This window comes from Rattus norvegicus, chromosome 5, assembly GCF_021556685.1.
Source record: "Rattus norvegicus strain SHRSP/BbbUtx chromosome 5, alternate assembly SHRSP_T2T, whole genome shotgun sequence".
In the NCBI taxonomy this organism is placed as follows: domain Eukaryota; kingdom Metazoa; phylum Chordata; class Mammalia; order Rodentia; family Muridae; genus Rattus; species Rattus norvegicus.
Genome location: NC_141538.1, coordinates 133,254,981 through 133,273,305, shown reverse-complemented (window position 1 = coordinate 133,273,305; position 18,325 = coordinate 133,254,981). Strand labels below are relative to the sequence as shown.

Genomic DNA, 18,325 nt, shown 5'->3' with positions numbered 1-18,325 from the left:
GGTAGAATCCACATTTTGGTCATCCTATTTCTTGAGCTTCCTGTGCTCTGTGGATTGCATCTTGGGTAATTTGAGATTGTTGGCTAATATCCACTTACCAATGAGTGCATACCAAGTGTGTTTTTCTGTAATTCAGTAACCTCACTCAGGTTACTCTAGTTCCATCCATTTGCCTATGAATTTCATAAAGTCATTGTTTTTGATAGCTGAATAGTAATCCATTGTGTAGATGTACCACATGTTTTCAATCCGTTCCTCTGTTGAAGAGCATCTGGGCTCTTTCCAGCTTCTGTCTATTATAAATAAGGCTGCTGTAAACATAGTGGAACATGTGTTATGTTGGAGCATGTTTTGGATATAAGCCAAAGAGAGGTAAAGCTGGGTCCTCAGGTAGTGGAATGTCCCATTTTCTGAGGAACCTCCAGACTGATTTCCAGAGTGGTTGAACCAGTTTGCAATCCCACCAACAATAGAGGAGTATTCCTCTTTCTCCAAATCCTCACCAGGATCTGCTGTCACCTGAGTTTTTTATCTTAGCTATTCTGACTGGTGTGAAGTGGAATTTCAGGGTTGTTTGTCTCTTTGTAGTCTAACTTCTTGAGTTCTTTTTATATTTTGGATATTAGCCCTCTTTTAGATGTAGGATTTGTAAAGATCTTTCCCAATCTTTTTTTTGCCATTTGTCCTAATGACAGTGTCTTTTGCTTTACAAAAGCTTTGGATTTTTATGAGGTCCCATTTGTCAATTCGTTTTTTTCTCCATCTTTATTAAATTAGGTATTTCTTACTTACATTTCAATTATTATTACCTTTCCAAGTTTCCAGGCAAACATCCCCCTAACCCCTTCCCCTCCTCTTCTATATGTTCTTCTATATGTGTTCCCTTCCCCATCCTCCTCCCACTACCGCTCTCCCTCCAACAATCTCATTCACTGGGGGTTCAGTCTTGACAGGACCAAGGGTGCCCTTACTAGGCTATTCATTGCTACCTATGCAGTTGGAGCCCAGAGTCATTCCATGTATAGTCTTTGGGTAGTGGCTTAGTCCCTGGAAGCTCTGGTTGGTTGGCATTGTTGTTCATATGGTGTCTCAAGCCCCTTCAAGCTCTTTCGGTCCTTTCTCTGATTCCTTCAACGGGTGTCCTGTTCTCAGTTCAGTTGTTTGCTACTGGGATTCGCCTATGTATTTGCCATATTTTGGCTGTGTCTCTGAGGAGAGATCTACATCCGGTTCCTTTCAGGCTGCACTTCTTTGCTTCATCCATCTTATCTAATTTGGTGGATGTGTATATATGGACCATACCTGGGGCAGGCTCTCAATTGGTGTTCCTTCAACCTCTGTTTGAAACTTTGCCTAACTATTCCCTCTCAAGGGTTTTCATTTGTCGATTCATGATCTTAGAGCACAAGCCATTGGTGTTTTGTTCAGGAAATTTTCCCCACTGCCCATGTGTTCAAGACTCTTCCCAACTCTTTCTTCTATTAGTTTGAGTGTATCTGGTTTCATGTGGAGGTCCTAGATCCCCTTGCACTTAAGCTTTGTACATGGTGATAAGAGTGGATCGATTTGCATTCTTCTACATGCTGACCTCCAGTTGAACCAGCACCATTTGTTGAAAATGCTATCTTTCTACCTATGAATGCTTTTAGCACCTTTGCAAATATCAAGTGGCTATAGGTGTGTGGGTTCATTTTGGGTCTTCAATTCTATTCCACAGATCTATCTGGCTGTCTCTGTACCAATACCATACAGATTTTATGACTATTGCTCTGTAATATTGCTTGAAGTCAGGGATGGTGGTTCCTCCAGAAGTTCTTTTATTGTTGAGTATATTTTTCGCTATTCTGGTTTTTTTGTCATTACAAATGAATTTGTAAATTGCTTTTTCTATCTCTATAAAGAATTGAGTAGGAATTTTGATGGGGATTACATTGAATCTGTAGATTGCTTTTGGCAAAATGGCCATCTTTATTAATCCTGCCAAGCCATGAGCATAGAAGATGTTTATCTGGTGGGAATATTGGGGTTGCTTAAGTACACTATCTTATCATCTGCAAGCAAGTAGTGTTATTTTGATTTCTTCCCTTCCAATTTGTATCCCTTTGAACTCCTTTTGCTGTTTGATTGCTCTGGCTAAGATTTCCTGTACTATCTTGAACAAGTAGGGAGAGAGTGTGCAGCCTTGTCTAGTCCCTGATTTTAGTGGGATTGTTTCAAGTTTCTCTCCACTTAGTTTGATGTTAGCTACTGGTTTGCTGTATATTGATTTTACTACGTTCAGATATGGCCCTTGAATTCCTGATCTTTCCAGGACTTTTATCATGAAGTGGTGTTGAATTTTGTCAAATGCTTTCTCAGCATCTAATGAAATGATCATTTGATTCTTATCTTCATAGTTTGGTCAGTATTTGTATGAGGTCTTCCATGAACATGAGATAGAAATCTGCACTGAACCCACCTGTACCAGTGCTCTCTTTGGTTGGGAGACTTTTAATAACTGCTTCTATTTCTTTAGGAGTTATGCTGTTGTTTAGATGGTTTATTTGTTCCTGATTTAACTTTGGTATCTGGTAATTGTCTAGAAAATTTTCCATTTCCTCCAGATTTTTCACTTTTGTTGAATATAGGCTTTTACAGTAGGATCTGATGATTTTTTTAAAATTTCTTCAGATTCTGTTGTTATGTCTCCCTTTTCATTTTCTGATTTTGTTAATTTGGATACAATTTCTGTGACCTCTGGTTAATCTGGCTAAGGGTTTCTCTATCTTGTTGATTTTTCTCAAAGAACCAGATTTTGGTATTGTTGATTCTTTGTATAGTCCTTTTCTTTCTACTTGGTTGATTTCTGCCCTCAGTTTGATTATTTCCTGCCTTCTGTTCCTCTTGGTTTTATTTATTTCTTTTTGTTCTAGAGCTTTTAGGTGTGCGGTTAAGCTGCTCATATATGCTCTCTCTTGTTTCTTTTTGCAGGCACTCAAAGCTATGAGTTTTCCTCTTAGTACCACTTTCATTGTGTCCCATAAGTTTGGGAATGTTGTATCTTCATTTTCATTAATTCTAAGAAGTCTTTAATTTCTTTCTTTATTTCTTCCTTGAATACATTGTCATTGAATAGAGCATTACTCAACTTAAATTTTTATGTGGGCTTTCTGTCACTAATTTTGTTATTGAAACCTAGTCTTAGTGTGTGGTGATCTTATAGGATACGTGAGATTATTTCTATCTTCCTGTATCTGTTGAGGCCTAGTCTGTGACTGATTATATGGTCAATTTTGGAGAATGTTCCATAAGGTGCTGAGGAGTTATATTTTTTGTTTTAGGATAGAATGTTCTATAAATTTCTGTTAAATTCATTTGTTTCATAACTTCTGTTACTTTCTCTATGTCCCCGTTTAATTTCTGTTTCGAAGATCTATCCATTGATGAGAGTAGGGTGTTGGAATCTCCAACTATTCTAGTGTGAGGTGCAATGTGTGCTTTGGGCTTTAATAAGGTTTCTTTTATGTATGTAGGTGCCCTCGCATTTGAAGCATAGATATTTAGGATTGAGAGTTCATCTTGTTGGATTTTTCATTTCATGAATGTGAAGTGTCCTTCCTTATATTTTTTAATGAGATTTGGTTGAAAGTCAATTTTATTTGTTAGTAGAATGGCAACTGCAGCTTGTTTCTTCAGGCCATTTGCTTGGAAAGTTGTTTTCCAGCCATTTACTTTGAGGTAGTGTCTGTCTTTGTCTCTAAGCTTTGTTTCCTACATGAAGCAAAATGCTGGGTCCTCTTTATATATCCATTCTGTTAATCTATGCCTTTTTATTGGGGGAATTGAGTCCATTGTTGTCGAGAGACACTAAGGAATAGTGATTGTCCCTTCCTGTTATTTTCGTTGTTAGAGGTAGAATTATATTTGTTTGCCTCTCTTTTGGTTTCATTGCAAGGAAATTATATTCTTGCTTTCTGTATAGTAGAGGTTCTCTCCTTGTGTTGGAGTTTTCCATCTATTACCTTTGTAGGGCTTGATTTGTAAAAAGATATTGGGTAAATTTGGTTTTCTCATGGAATATCTTGGTTTCTCCATCTATGTTAATTGAATGTTTTGCTCTATACAGTAACTTGGGCTGGCATTTTTGTTCTCTTAGGGTCTGTATGACATCTGTCCAGAATTTTCTGGCTTTCATAGTCTCTGGTGAGAAGTTTGTTGTAATTCTGATAGGTCTGCCTTTATATGTCACTTGACATTTTTCCCTTACTGCTTTTAATATTCCTTCTTTTTTTGTGCATTTGCTTTTTTAACTTTTATGTGATGGGAGGAATTTCTCTTCTGGTCCAATCTATTTGGAGTTCTGTAGACTTTTTGTATGTTTATGGACATCTCTTTCTTTAGGTTAGGGAAGTTTTCTTGTATAATTTTGTTGAAATATAAAATGGAAGAAAGAATTCATCTCTAACCAAGATGTTGTTCAAATTAGATTGTGGTACTTAGAAAAATGCAAATAGATCCCTATCTATCACCCTGTACAAAATACAGGCACAAGTGAATCAAAGGCCTCAACCTAAATCCAGATGCACTTAACTTGATAGAAGATAAAATAGAATAGCCTTGAATATGTTCCCATATAAGAAAACTTCATAACAGGATATCAACAGCACAGGCATTAAGATCAACACTCTACATTATGGGAAGGTTTTCACTAGCTCTATTTTAGACAGAGGGCTGATAAATAAAATAAATAAAGAGCTCAGAAAATTACAACAACAAACAAAATAATCCAATAAAAATTGACTACAAATCTAAACAGAGAATTTTAACAGAAGAATGTCAAATGGCTAAGGAATATTTAAAGAAATGATCAACATTTTTAGCCAGCAGGAAAATGCAAGTCAAATGACTTTTACATTCTGTCTTCTGTCAGAATGGCTAAGATTCGAAACACTAGTGACAACTCATGTGTATATGGATGTAGATCAAGGGGAACAGACCTCCACTGCTGTTGGAAGTACAAACTTTTATAGCTGCTATGGAAATCAATATGGTAGTTTCTTCATTAAGATCCAGCTATGCTACTACTTGGTATATATCCAAACGAATTTCATTCTACCACAAGGACACTTGCTCAATTATATCCATAGCAGATTTATTTATACTTGTTAGAAACTGGAAATAACTTAGATGTTCCTCAAACCAAAGAATTAATAAAGATAATGGAGTACAATTACACAATGGAGTAATACTCATCTATTTAAGGAATGATATCATAAAATTCAGAGGCAAATTGATAAAACTAGAAAAGAATATCCATAGTGAGGTAACACAGACTTAGAAAGACAAATATAGTATATACTCACTTATAAGTGGGTATTAGCTCTATAGTAAAGATAATCAGGCTATAACCCACACACCAATAACGGCTGGGGAACAAGGACAGCTTTAGTTGGGGATCTCTCTGGGAAGGGAAAGTAGAATATATTTTTCTGGTGCGCAGGGTTTGGTGAAGTTGGGAACATGAGCTATCAGATGAGAGAGAAAGGGAGAAAATACTAGAAGAAAATTCTAGAATTTGAGTTTAACTTGGGGGTCAGATAGAAAAGTAATGCAATTCAAACTCTCTGTATTCTTTTAATAGTAACCTTAATAGAGATTCCTAATAATGGGGATCACAGAACTTGAACTGGCTATATTCTATAACTAGGCAAGGCCTCAATCAGAGAGATTGGGGCACCAACCTAACCACAGAACTTTGAAATATGTTTGTCCTGTCTGCAAGTGCTCTGAGAATGGAGCCTGTATAATCATTATCTCAGAGGCTAGCGAAACTGCATTCAGCAACTGATGAGAGCAGATGCAGAGAATAACAGCCAAAAATTAGGAAGAGTTTGAGTAGTACAGTGTAGGAGGTGAAAAATCAGAGGGATGAGGGACACCTCAAGAACGTAGCCCACAGAATCAACTGAGCAGGACTCATGAGGGTTCAAAGAGATTAGGGAACCTGTAGGGGTCAGACCCAAGGCATGTGCATATGCTATGGCTGTATAGCTTGATTTTCTTGTGAAGTTCTTTTCAGATCAGGGGCTTGTCTGACTTTTATCTACTCTTTGAACTCTTTCCCCAGATTCATCCAGCCTTGATATGATGGCATATGCCTAGTCTTACTATAAATTGTTATGTTACTATAAATTGTTGATATCACTGGGAGGCCTGAACTTTTCTAAGGGTAGACAGAGGAAGGATGGATCTGGAATCAAGGGGAGATGGAAGGAAGATACTGATAGGAAGGGAGCAAGGGAAATTTTCATTTTGGATTTAATATATAAGAAAAGAGTAACTTTATTGTTTTATTTTATTGTTTTATTTATTAATAAAAAAAGGTTGTAACTGGTCAAAGTACTGAGAATAAATGAATGTTCCATGATCAGCCTCAAATAAAGAATTTATATCAATGTTCTTGTGTTTTAGGGAATATAGTGGAGTGGTAGAAGCACATAGAATGGATGTAAGAGCTGAAAATTGAGAGGAGTGCTCTAATATGCTATATTCTGGACACAACATAGCTGTTAAACTCATGGATTGCAGCAGCTGTTATTACCCACAGAAGAACTGCACAAAAACAAGCCAGTCAATAATGCAACTCATGAGGCCCCACCAATAGCTGAGAAACATATTACCAAGTGATAACTGTTAGGAGAGGAGTGGTAATTTTTCTTGAAGATGTGATAGCTAGCAGGTTTCTCATGCTACAGTGGATATGCATGCCTCACACCCAAGTTCATGCAGATGATACTAACTGGATTCCATAAAAAAGAGGATTTAATGATGAAAGGGGATACATTGGTATGATCTGCATAGACTAAGGCAAGGATTTCATTTGAGCATGATCAAGATGCATTATATGCATTACATGAAAGTTTCAAAGAATAAATTTTAAATTGCTACATGACTAAAAAGTCAAGTAAAAAAACCAAAGGGGGGAAAATCCCAAAGGGTATATTGTAAATATGTGAATGGCACTTGTAATTCACAAAATAAAATAAAAATAAATGTAAAAGAATTTCATACCTTCAAAATATATTTAGTGATCATTTAAACATATTATCTTGTAAGAAAATAGTAGAAAAGTTATTACAAAGCAAAAACATAATTCTTAATATTAATGACTTTTTAAAAAAGCTCTATCAGTTACACAACAGATACAATTATAGAACCCTATTACTAAAAATACCCCAAACATTGTTTTCAACATATAAACAAAACAAAATAGATCTTAGCTTTCCTGTTAGGTAGCTCTTACAATGACAGAAGATTCAAAGCTGCCTGCACGGTGGAGAAAATGCATAAGAGGTCTAATACACCTCTGAATTACAACCTGAACACACCAGGCAAATGTGCCACTTGACATAATAATGGCATGATTGTTACTGAGTAACTGACTATTCTCCAGTTGGATTCATGGCCTATTATGTAGGAAGAATTTCAAGCCTGATATGTAAATCTGGTCAGTTACTTATGTTTAGGATGGTCATGTGTCCTATGTTGTAACTTACTACTGTTGTTTATGCAAATTGATTTATCAAACTGATTTCTAAATATCTAAATTTATACCGAGAGGAGTACATTAACCAGTCTTTCTACAATATCTGATTAGAAAATGGAATGTTATAGAAGCAGGTATAGTAAGACTATAAAACTAGAAGACAAACAAAAGAATAGTCAAATGTTATTTGCGGGTTAAATCCTGGGTATACAGCAGCTGAGTTTGCCTAATTTGGGCCCATATAGTACAAGAATGGTAAACACTTGCTCATGAGTATAGAAAAGTCTCATGTTTCCCATCCCCTTAACCCTGGCTGAACTATTTGTTATTGAAAGTTTATTGAGTTGAGAGAATTATTATCTTCAGATGTGTACCCATTGTGTTCACCAGGCTCCAGTAGATATTTCCATACTTGTGGTCATACAGGTGGTCCTGATTAAACTCAATAGGTTCAAAAACAAGAAAAATAAAAAAAAAATCAAAGAAAAAAACCCAGAAGCATGGTAATGACACCTGTAGGAAAAAGGATAAATTGACAAAGGTAGGAAGGAGATAAGGGAGTATAAGGGAGGGTAATCAGAATTTATTTTAAATATGTACAACGTGCCAGAGCACACATTTAATATTTAAAGATGCAAAGAATAAATAAAAATTAAAGAACAAATAGTTATAGAATCCACTAGCTCCCATTAGGCATTCCCTGAAAATGCATCTGCAGGCAAATCAGGTAGGAGACCTTCACTCTCCCTCCATGTGAATAATCCACATCTCCAAGGCTTATGTTCAGCTCTTACTAAACCATATATCAGCATCTGGAATAGCAATCATTCTAAAAATATTTCCATAAAAAATAATAATCAATAATTTTGAATAGTATAACCCAATGACCTACTAAACAGGCTTTTGTAAATGCAATAGAGCTGAAGCACAAGACAGGCATTCAAAACAGCTACTGTGAATATTTTGAAGATTTTTAAAGAGGAAATTAAAAAAATCTAACAATGAAATCTGTGAAAACTCAAACCAACAGTAGAATGAAATTCAGAAAAAAGTTCAAGACACAAAACTGAAATAGAATCAATAATAGGAAATATAATCAATAAACATCTAAACTGAAGGAAAAATGGAAGTGAAAATTTAGGAAACTGAACAAGGAACACAAAGGTAAAACTCACTGCCAAAATAGAATAGATAAAAGAATGGATCTCAGGCATTGAAGGCAAGATATAAGAAATTGATATGTAGTAAAAGAAATGAGTCTAATAGCATCCAGGCAGAAAACAACTAAGAAAGTTTGGACATTATGAAAAAATTAATCTACAAATAATACTACTAGGGAAAGGAGAAATTCAAGTCAAATACATATAAAATATTTTTTTAAAAAAACAGAGAATAATGTTTTTAACTTAACGAATGAGAGGTCTATCAAGTTACAGTCAGTATACAGAACACAAAATATACTGGACAAGAAAAGAAATTCCTCACTGTCCATAATAATCAAGCAAAAATTGTACTGCTAAAGATATGAATAGGAAGGAATAAAGTTCAAATATTTTTAATGGAATATACATTATATTTAATGGAATATATATTATATTTAATGGAATATATTACATTTAATTGAAAAAAATTATATATATATAATTATATATATATAAATATATATAAATATATATAAAAATTATATATATATAACCAAGCAAGTGAAAAACCTGTATGATAAAATTTTAAGACACTGAGGAAGATATAAGAAGGTAGAAAAATATCCCATGCACATGGATTAGTAGGGTTAACATAGCAAAAAATGGTCATACTACTAATTGAAACCTACATATTCCATCTAATTCACAAAACATTTCCACATAGATCTTGAAAGGATAATGTTCAGCTGCAAATGAAAACACAAAAATCCAGGGTAGGTCTGAAGCTCTTGAATAGTGAAAGAACTTGTTGTAGACATTAGTATTTTCCTACTTAGATTGCAGTACAGAGCTGTAGTAGCAAAACCAGACACATTTATCATTAAAATTGAATTGAAGACTCAGACCGTAGTTAGTAAATACATTTATGGACATCTGTTTTATGATAACACAATACATACACAGTGGGAAAAAAGACAGCATCTTTAACAAATGGTACTGTTCAATGTGGATGCCTACATGCAGAAGAATGCACACTGATCAATACTTATCACCTAACACAATACTTAACTACAAGTAGATCAAGGACATCAACATAAACACAGATACATAGTCTGCTGGAAGAGAAAGTGAGAAAGAGTCTTGAAACTACTCACACACAAAAAGACTTTCTGAACTGGACACCATTAGCACAAGTACTAAGAACAATAAATAATAAATGGGACCTTATGAAACTGAAACCTGAGCAGATACTATCATTTGTAGAAAGATTTTTATCAGATACACATTTGATAGAGTTAATATCTAAGATGAATAAAAGTTTAAAAAGCTGGACATGGAGAAAACAAATAATCTAAAAGGGAAGGGTACAGTTCTAAACAAAGAATTCTCAAAGAGAAAATTAAAATGGCTATAAAAACACTTAAAAGTCTTCATCATACTTAGCCATGAGTTAAATGAAAATCCAAACCAATAAAATTCATCCTACATCCACCAACTATAGCTTTCAATAAAAGAAATGACAGTTTATACTGTTAAAGATGTGAAGTAAGAGGCACATATATCCATTGCTGGTGTGAGTGCAAATTTAAGAAATCTCTGTGGTTCTTTCTCAGGAAGCTGAGAATAGCTCTACCTCAAAATCTAGCTATTCTACTGCAGAGCACATACCCAAAAGATGCTTTACTCTAGTACAGAGACACTTGTTTAATCATGGTAAAGAATGTAGTCAAAAATATTCACAAAATATAAACAAACTTCATATTTCTCAATGGATGACTGAATAAAGAAAACATACATCTTTACATCAAAATATTACCCAGTCACTAAAAATATGAAAACACAAAGTTTGCAGTTAAATGGATGGAACTAGGAAAAAAATTCATTCTTTTTTCCCAGGAGATAGCTTCATCATGCTGTGTTGACACACACAGAATTGGCTGAAGTCCATCTAAAATCTGAGCCCTGAGTTCAATTAAACAATACTATACTGCATGCCTCCAAACCTTCCCCACATCCCAGCAATTCAGTTATGTGACTCTGACTGGCTATCTTAATTTGTTTAATAGACTTTGTGGAAGAATCTCCTATTAGAAAATATTTCCAAGGAGCAAAATATACAAAAATTCACATAGTTTTGATGTTCAAGGAGAGGATATTTAGCAGGATGAGAGACAGTGGTAACAAGGGTACTGACCAGCTAATTGCTGATGTTTCCTGGTAGCACTTATGGGCCTGTGTTATGTCAGTAGAAAAAAATCATTTCAAGTGAGGTAACCCAGTTACAGAAAGACAAATAGATTATGTTTTATCTTATATATGGATGTTAGCTTTTAAGTCTTTGATAAGAAAAGTACAATCCATATATTCACAGAGGTTGTGTATAAAGAGACCTCAGTAGGAAGAAAAAATAAAACATGAAGAGATAGATAGGGACTGATAGATCCATACCTGAAGTCAGTGCTACCATCTGGAGGAGATACAAGGCAACACAGTGTACTATAAGAGGTACTCCTCTAGCTCCCATTACACCTATGATGAGACACAAGTTAATAACTACTGAAATCACATATTTTCAGAAATTAAATACCTCTATATTTTCTGCAACAGCCGGTTTCCAAGTAAAGTTACCCATCATTAGACCTCAATTTCTGACAATAAATAACTGTAAAACAATCATTTACTTCCTTTTTGGTGTTTTATTTGGTTTTAATAATCATGGCATTTTTATTTGCTAAATCTGGTGATCCTAGTTTTAGGAATGTTCCATGTAGTGATTTGATTCTTCTTCCCCAATAGAGGATCGCATTCTCCCATAATTGTTGTTTTCCTATGGATTTGCAAGGTTTATCAGGTTGCCTGTCTCTCTAGACAAGTTTATGCGACTGCCAAACAGATTCCAGTCTCAGAGGCCTTGTGGTGCATGTGGCTGTCACATTTAGCTATATTTAATTATAGAAAATGTAATAAAGATTTACCCTTACAATTTTTAGAGTAATTACATTGGCATTTTAGAAGGCCAAGACTCAATTTTACAAAATTACTGAATTTTATTTTTATGAAGAATTCATAATAAGAATATATTTTTCAGACCTTATGGTTAGTAAAAAGTTAAGGTGAAAAATAAATTGTCATATTCACATTTGAAGGCTTTTTATCACTTAGTAATTTTTCCATTGGTCAAAATCAACAATCAAATGTGACAGATTTGTATTTTTATTATAAACATAACAGGTTAGGTATTAGAGTTTTAGGAAATGAGAAATTGAATGAAACATTAAAATAAATCTAATCTATACCTCCTATGCCCACTAACCTTCCTCTTTCCAACTACTTTCCCTCATATTTTCACATCTTTTTTTTATTGTTTATAATACTAATCAAAGTCAAAGTATTCAATTAGGATATATTGCTGGAATATGGTAAAGGTTTGTTTAAGAGAAAATAGCTCATTCGTGGCTGTACCACTCAAAGCCATCTCTTCCCCTATTGGCAATTATTACCTTCATATAAAACCTCAGAGTGGGAGGAATCTTGTGAGTTTCTCCTACTTCTACAATGGTAATGATGGAATCTGACCTAGTGAAGGTCTTGTGTAGGAGATCACAGTTGCTTTGAGTTAAAATATTTCCAAGGAAAATTTAATGTCCTATTCAGAAAGTCTACTTTTCACTTCCTTTAGCATTCTAATTGAATGTTAATTGAAATGTGATAAGTTTGTGTTTTATATGCTACAGTGTTATATTTCAATGTATAAACTCTTCAAGTTAAAAACTTTTGATGATCTCTTCAAGTTCTTTTAAAAACATATGCAAAATTGGTCTTCTCTTTTTTTCAAGAGAAGGATTACCTGTGTGTCAGAACCCTGGATGTCCTGGAACTTGGTCTGCAGACCAAAATACACAGAGACACTCCTGCCTTTGCCTGTGGAGTACTGGGATTAAAAGCATATCCTACCCATTCTGGGTACAATAAACTATTTTAAACTAGAGTTTCCCTATCACATTTATTTTGCTTCGATAATTTTACTTTCATAAAATGTTAAAACAACAAATATCTCTCACTTCTCCACCTCTTTCCATTTTCTAGATCCTAGTGATGATGCATTTTGCTCTATATGATGAAATATACATTTAAACATATTTGAGATGAAATAGAATTATATTACATTTTCACTGCCCTTCCTTTCTCCATCTTCTCTCACACTTTCCCCTCTTAACTCAATAGCATCTTTGTCTTTATTATTGGTATACACATACAGCACACATATAGGTATATCTATCTATCTTTACAGATCTATCTATCTATCTACCTCTCTCTCTCTCTATATATATATATATATAAACATATATACATGTGTATATATGTGTGCTAACATTATTATCTTAAAATACACAACATTATTAATGTAACAACAATAATACAAAATATATAGATTTGTGTATATACATATGTGTGCTTTTTTGTATATTTGTATATGTACAAATATACATAAACACATCTTGCTGAGTTATTTGTTTCTTGTTTGTGGTTTCAAGGTTGACTACTCCGCATTTGACAAGAAAAAGAAGACTCATTTCTAGGAGAGACTACTTATCCTTTTGCAATGAATAATTAGTTGTCTGTAGTTTACTGTCTAGGGTTGGAATCCCTGAAAAACTTTTCATCTTCCATATTAACATGTCTTCTAATTCCATTATTCCAGTCTTATTTAAGTAACCATTTCTAAAAAATCAGCCTTTAAATCTTTTATAAATGACTAAATACATGAAGCAATATTTTTTATTTCTTTTCGCTAGTCTATTTTAGAAAACATATTTTTAAAGACACATTGTAGAAGCTCAACAGGATCATCTTACACATTCTATCCCTGTCTTCTTTTGTTAATTACAAATAAATACAATAGAGAAGATATTCTGGTTGTACTCATGGGACAGACATGAGTGTCATTTTATGTAGCTGAGAAATAATAGTCATAGGCATATATTATCTTTACCCTGATCAAAGCATAATGCAGAACCTTAGCTCAGTATCCACTAAGATTTAATTTTACAGAGTCACTTTCAGATTTCTACTGACCCATAAAATAAACCTGGAATCCCCTCAAAAGGTACTAATTCTCCATTTTTCAATCCCCAAGATCTATTAATCATTACATACTTTTGTCTAAGTCTTTGAAATTTGTTTCGTAAGGGGACAGTATTCCTCCCAGGAGGCAAAAATATGTAAATATAGAAATATATTCTAAAAGTTTATTAAATACCTTTACTTACCTGAACCTGTTGACTTTGTCAGCTCTCTGTTGTCTCTACAAAAATAGCAAGTGTGTCACTTGTGTTTCTGATAATGCTTTAAAACTTTTCTGAAGCTACAATTCATTCCAGAGTCAAATGGAGATCAGGTAAAGTAAATATCAACGCCCATATCCTACACTGGAAACATGGCTAAATGTTTCTGCAAGCCTGAAACTTAGGACAGGTCTAGTCATATCAACCCACAGCTAAAATCTTTGCTTACCTCAATGCCTGTACTATCAAGTACTAGGAAGTACTAGCAAGATTGTCTCACCTAAAAAGAAGTAAAACAAAACCTCACCCATACCTGCCATATACTGAAAGGAGAATAATGAAAAGCTGTGTTGAATGCATTTTGAATGTTAGAACTATACATATAAAGGTGAGGGAGCTGTAGAAACACACACAAGAAAACTTAAGTCCTGATGATTTTTTTCCAAGGAAGTTTCATACAGTTAATGATAAATTGCAATAATCTCAAAATCAAAAACCAGTTAGTCCAGTTACGCAAAGGAGCACAGTAGTTACCCAAGCTGAAAGAGTACTGGAACACCCAGATAACAAGTCTTCAAATGATCTGGCATTTGGTACATACATTTGGAAATACCTGGTACATCTTGAAGACACACAAAAAAGGAGTCAATAAAAAAACTCTCAGTAATTTTCAGTAGGATGATTGAAAGAATGCACAGGAAAGAACAACCAGATGTGATCATCAGGAAGAAATAAGAGATTTTAATCTTTAGAATACATATGTGATATATATCATATATTTATACCTATATATCCACTCAATTATTTTTATTATGTCGATATAGAAAACAATGTGAAGTTTATTCAAGTAGCAAGAAATAGATTTTTCCACAAGATATGGCTATACAATTTTATGGATATACCCATAGAACTTGACATCACACTAAAGAAACACTTGCTTATTCGTTGTATTAATTAGGGTTTGTATTACTGTGAAAAGAAACCATGATCACAAACATCTTTCCTAATTAATTTATATATTTGTTTACATTACGTCACAATATCTGCCCTCTCTCCTCCAAGTCCCCCATTTACACAGTTCCTCCCCAACTCCCCCTTCACTTTTTCTCTGAGAAGAACATCCTAGATATTATCCTATCCTGGAACATCATCTCATTGTAGGACTAGGCACATACTCTGAAGCTAAACAAGGCACCCCAGTTAGGGGGACATGATCCACAGGCAGAAAACAGATTCACGGACACCCCCACTTTAGTTGTTTGGGGGTCCACATGATAGGCATGCTGCATATTTGCTATATACGTGCAGGGTGTATAGGTCCAGCTCAGGTTTACTCTCAGGGATTCAGCAGGAATCTGGATTAGTTGATTCTGTCAAGTCTTCCTGTAGAGTCCCTCTCCTCTCTGGGTCCCTCAATCTGTCCCTTTAAATCTTCTACAAGACTCCCCAAGCTCCATCTAATGGTTGTCTGTTGGTCTCATCTGCTTCCATTAGATGCTGGGGATAGTCTCTCAGAGGATAGTTATGCAAGGCTCTTGTCTGCAAGCATAACAGAGTATCTACAAATATAATAGTGTTAGGATTGGTTCTTTCCCATGCAATAGGTCTAAATTTAGGACAGTCATTTGTTGAACATTCTCTCTATTTCTGCTCTTTGTCTCTGCACATCTTATAGGTAGGAAACATTTTAAGTTGACAGTTTTATATGTGAGCTGCTGAAATTTCTCCCCACATGAAACCAGGAAGATATTTGAAATGTAAGTAAAGATATATATATCTAAGAAAAAATTAAAAAACATATTATCTGGCTACATGAAGTGTGCTTTTGATATTATTTCCTTGATCAATCTGCCTCATTTATTTCCATGTTATCCCCTTTCCCAGTTTCCCATCCATAAACCCCCTAGGCCAACTGATTCCCCTTCTGTAATGGTGTTCCCCCACTCATTCATACACCCCTTCCTACCTCCCTGCCCTGACATTCCCCAAGATTGGGGGTTGGGGGGGGGTCAAGACTTTGCAGGACCCAGGACTTCTCTTTGCATTGTTCCCAAGAAGGCCATCCTCTGCTACGTATGCAACTGGAGCCGTGGGTCTGCCCATGCATACTCTTTGGATGGTGCTTTAGTCCTTGGGAGCTCTGGTTAGTTGGTATTGTTGTTCTTATGGGGATGCCACCCCTTCAGCTACTTCAATCCTTTCTTTAACACTTCCAATGGGGACCCTGTTCTCCGTTAAATAGTTGGCAGAGAGCATTCACTTCTGTATTTGTTAAGTTCTGGAAGAGCATCTCAGGAGACAGCTATGTCAGGCTCCTATCAGCATGTACCTCTTGATGTCAGCAGTATTGTTTGGGTTTGGTGGCTGTATATACATGGGCTAGCTACCTGGGTGGGGCAGACTCTGAATGGCTATTCCTTCAGTTTCTGCTCCAAGCTTTGTCTCTGCATCTCCTCCTGTGAATATATTTATTCCCTCTTCTAAGGACAGAAACATACACATTTTGGTCATCTTTCTTCTAGAGCTTCATGTGGTCTATATATTGTATCTTGGGTAATCCAAGCTATGGGGGGTAATATCCACTTATCAGTAAGTATATACCATGTGTGTTCTTTTGTGACTGTATCACTTTACTCAGGATGATATTTTCTAGTTACATCCATTTTACTATAAATTTTATGAAGTGATTGTTTTTAATACCTGATTATTACTCCATTGAGTAAATGTACCACATTTTCTGTATCCCTTGCTCTGTTGAAGGACATCTGGGTTCTTTCTAGCTCCTGGTTATTATAAATAAGGCTGATATATACATAGCAGGGCATGTGTACTTGTTATTTGTTGGAGCATTTATGGGTGTATTCCTTGGAGTGGTCAAGCTAGGTCCTAATGTAGTACAATGTCCAATTTCTAAGGAAACTCCAGATAGATTTCCAGAGTGATTGTAACATATGGCAATCCACCAACAATGAAGGAATGTTACACTTTTTCCACATCCTCACCAGTATCTGTTGTCGCCTAAGTTCTTTATCTTAGCCATTCTGTCTGGTGTGAGGTGGTATCTCAGGGTTTTTTTGTTTGTTTGTTTGTTTGTTTTGGTTTTTTTATTTGCATTTCCCTGATGACTAAAGAGTTTAAACATTTTTAGATGCTTCTCAACCATTCAATACTCCTCAGCTGAGGATTATTTGTTTAGCTCTGTACCCAATTTTTCAATAGGGTGATTTGATTCTCTAGAATCTAACTTCTTGAGTTATTTGCATGTGTTGGGATATTAGCCTTCTATCAGATGTAGGATTGGTAAAGTTCTTTTCCAATCTGTTGGTTGCTGTTTTGTCCGAATGAGTTTCCTTTGCCTTACAGAAGCTTTGCAATTTTATGAAGTCCCAATTGTGAATTCTTGACCTTAAAGCATAAGGCATTGCTACTCTGTTCAGGAAATTATCCCCAATGCCTATGTGATATAGGCTCTTCCCCTACTTTTTCTTCTATTAGTTTGAGTGTATCTTCTTTATGATGAGTTTCTTGATCAACTTGGACTTAAGTGAAGCTTTGTACAGGGCAATAAGAATGGATCAATTTGCATTCTTCTGCATGCTGACTGCCAGTTGAACTAGCACCATTTGTTGAAAATGCTATCTACTTTCCACTGGATGGTTTTAGCTGGTTTGTTGAAGTTCAAGAGACCAAAGGTATATGGGTTCATTTCTGGGTCTTCAATTTTATTCCATACATCTACCTGTCTGAAACTGTACCAATTCCAGGCAGTGTTTTTTTATCATGATTGCTCTGTAATACAAATTGAGGTCAGGGATGGTAATTATGCCAAAAGTTCTTTTATTGCTGAGAATTTTTTTGGTAATCCAAATGAATTTGCAAATTTCTCTTCCCAACTCTATAAAGAATTGAGTTGGAATTTTTAGGGAGATTGCATTGAATCTGTAGATTGCTTTTGACAAAATGGCCAATTTGACTATATTAATCCTAACAATCCAGAAGCATGGGAGATCTTTCCATTTTCTGAGATCTTCAATTTCTTTCTTCAGAAACTTGATGTTCTTGTCATACAGATTATTCACTTGCTTTGTTAGAACCACACCAAGCTCTTTTATATTGTGACTATTGTGAAGGTTGTTATTTTTCTAATTTCCTTCTCAATCTGTTTATTCTTTGAGTAGGGAAGGCTACTGATTTGTTTGAATTAATTTTATACCCAACCACTTTGCTGAAGTTGTTTATCAGACTCAGGAGTGCTTTGGTGTAATTTTTGGGTCAATTATGTATACTATCATATCAACTGCAAATACTGATATTTTGACTTCTTCCTTTCCAATTTGTGTCCCTATCACCACCTTTTGTTTTCCACTCTGACT

At 35.0% G+C, this 18,325-nt stretch overlaps 1 protein-coding gene across 8 annotated transcripts in view; it reads right to left on the bottom strand.

Moving 5' to 3' along the window:
- Nucleotides 1-14,193, bottom strand: part of Skint5l (selection and upkeep of intraepithelial T cells 5 like) — a 238,361-nt gene extending 224,168 nt beyond the window's left edge. For 7 of the 8 annotated variants that reach the window (XM_087551531.1, XM_087551532.1, XM_087551533.1 and 4 more), the window contains exons 1-2: nucleotides 13,938-14,193; nucleotides 11,116-11,196 (exon numbers count right to left, since the gene is read on the bottom strand). In XM_087551531.1, coding sequence (XP_087407657.1) covers nucleotides 11,116-11,191 — 76 coding nt within the window. In that variant the 5' untranslated portion in view covers nucleotides 11,192-11,196; nucleotides 13,938-14,193. The remainder of the gene's footprint in view (nucleotides 1-11,115; nucleotides 11,197-13,937) is intronic. The other variant, XM_087551538.1, reaches the window with a different exon arrangement.
- Nucleotides 14,194-18,325: the final 4,132 nt, after the last annotated feature.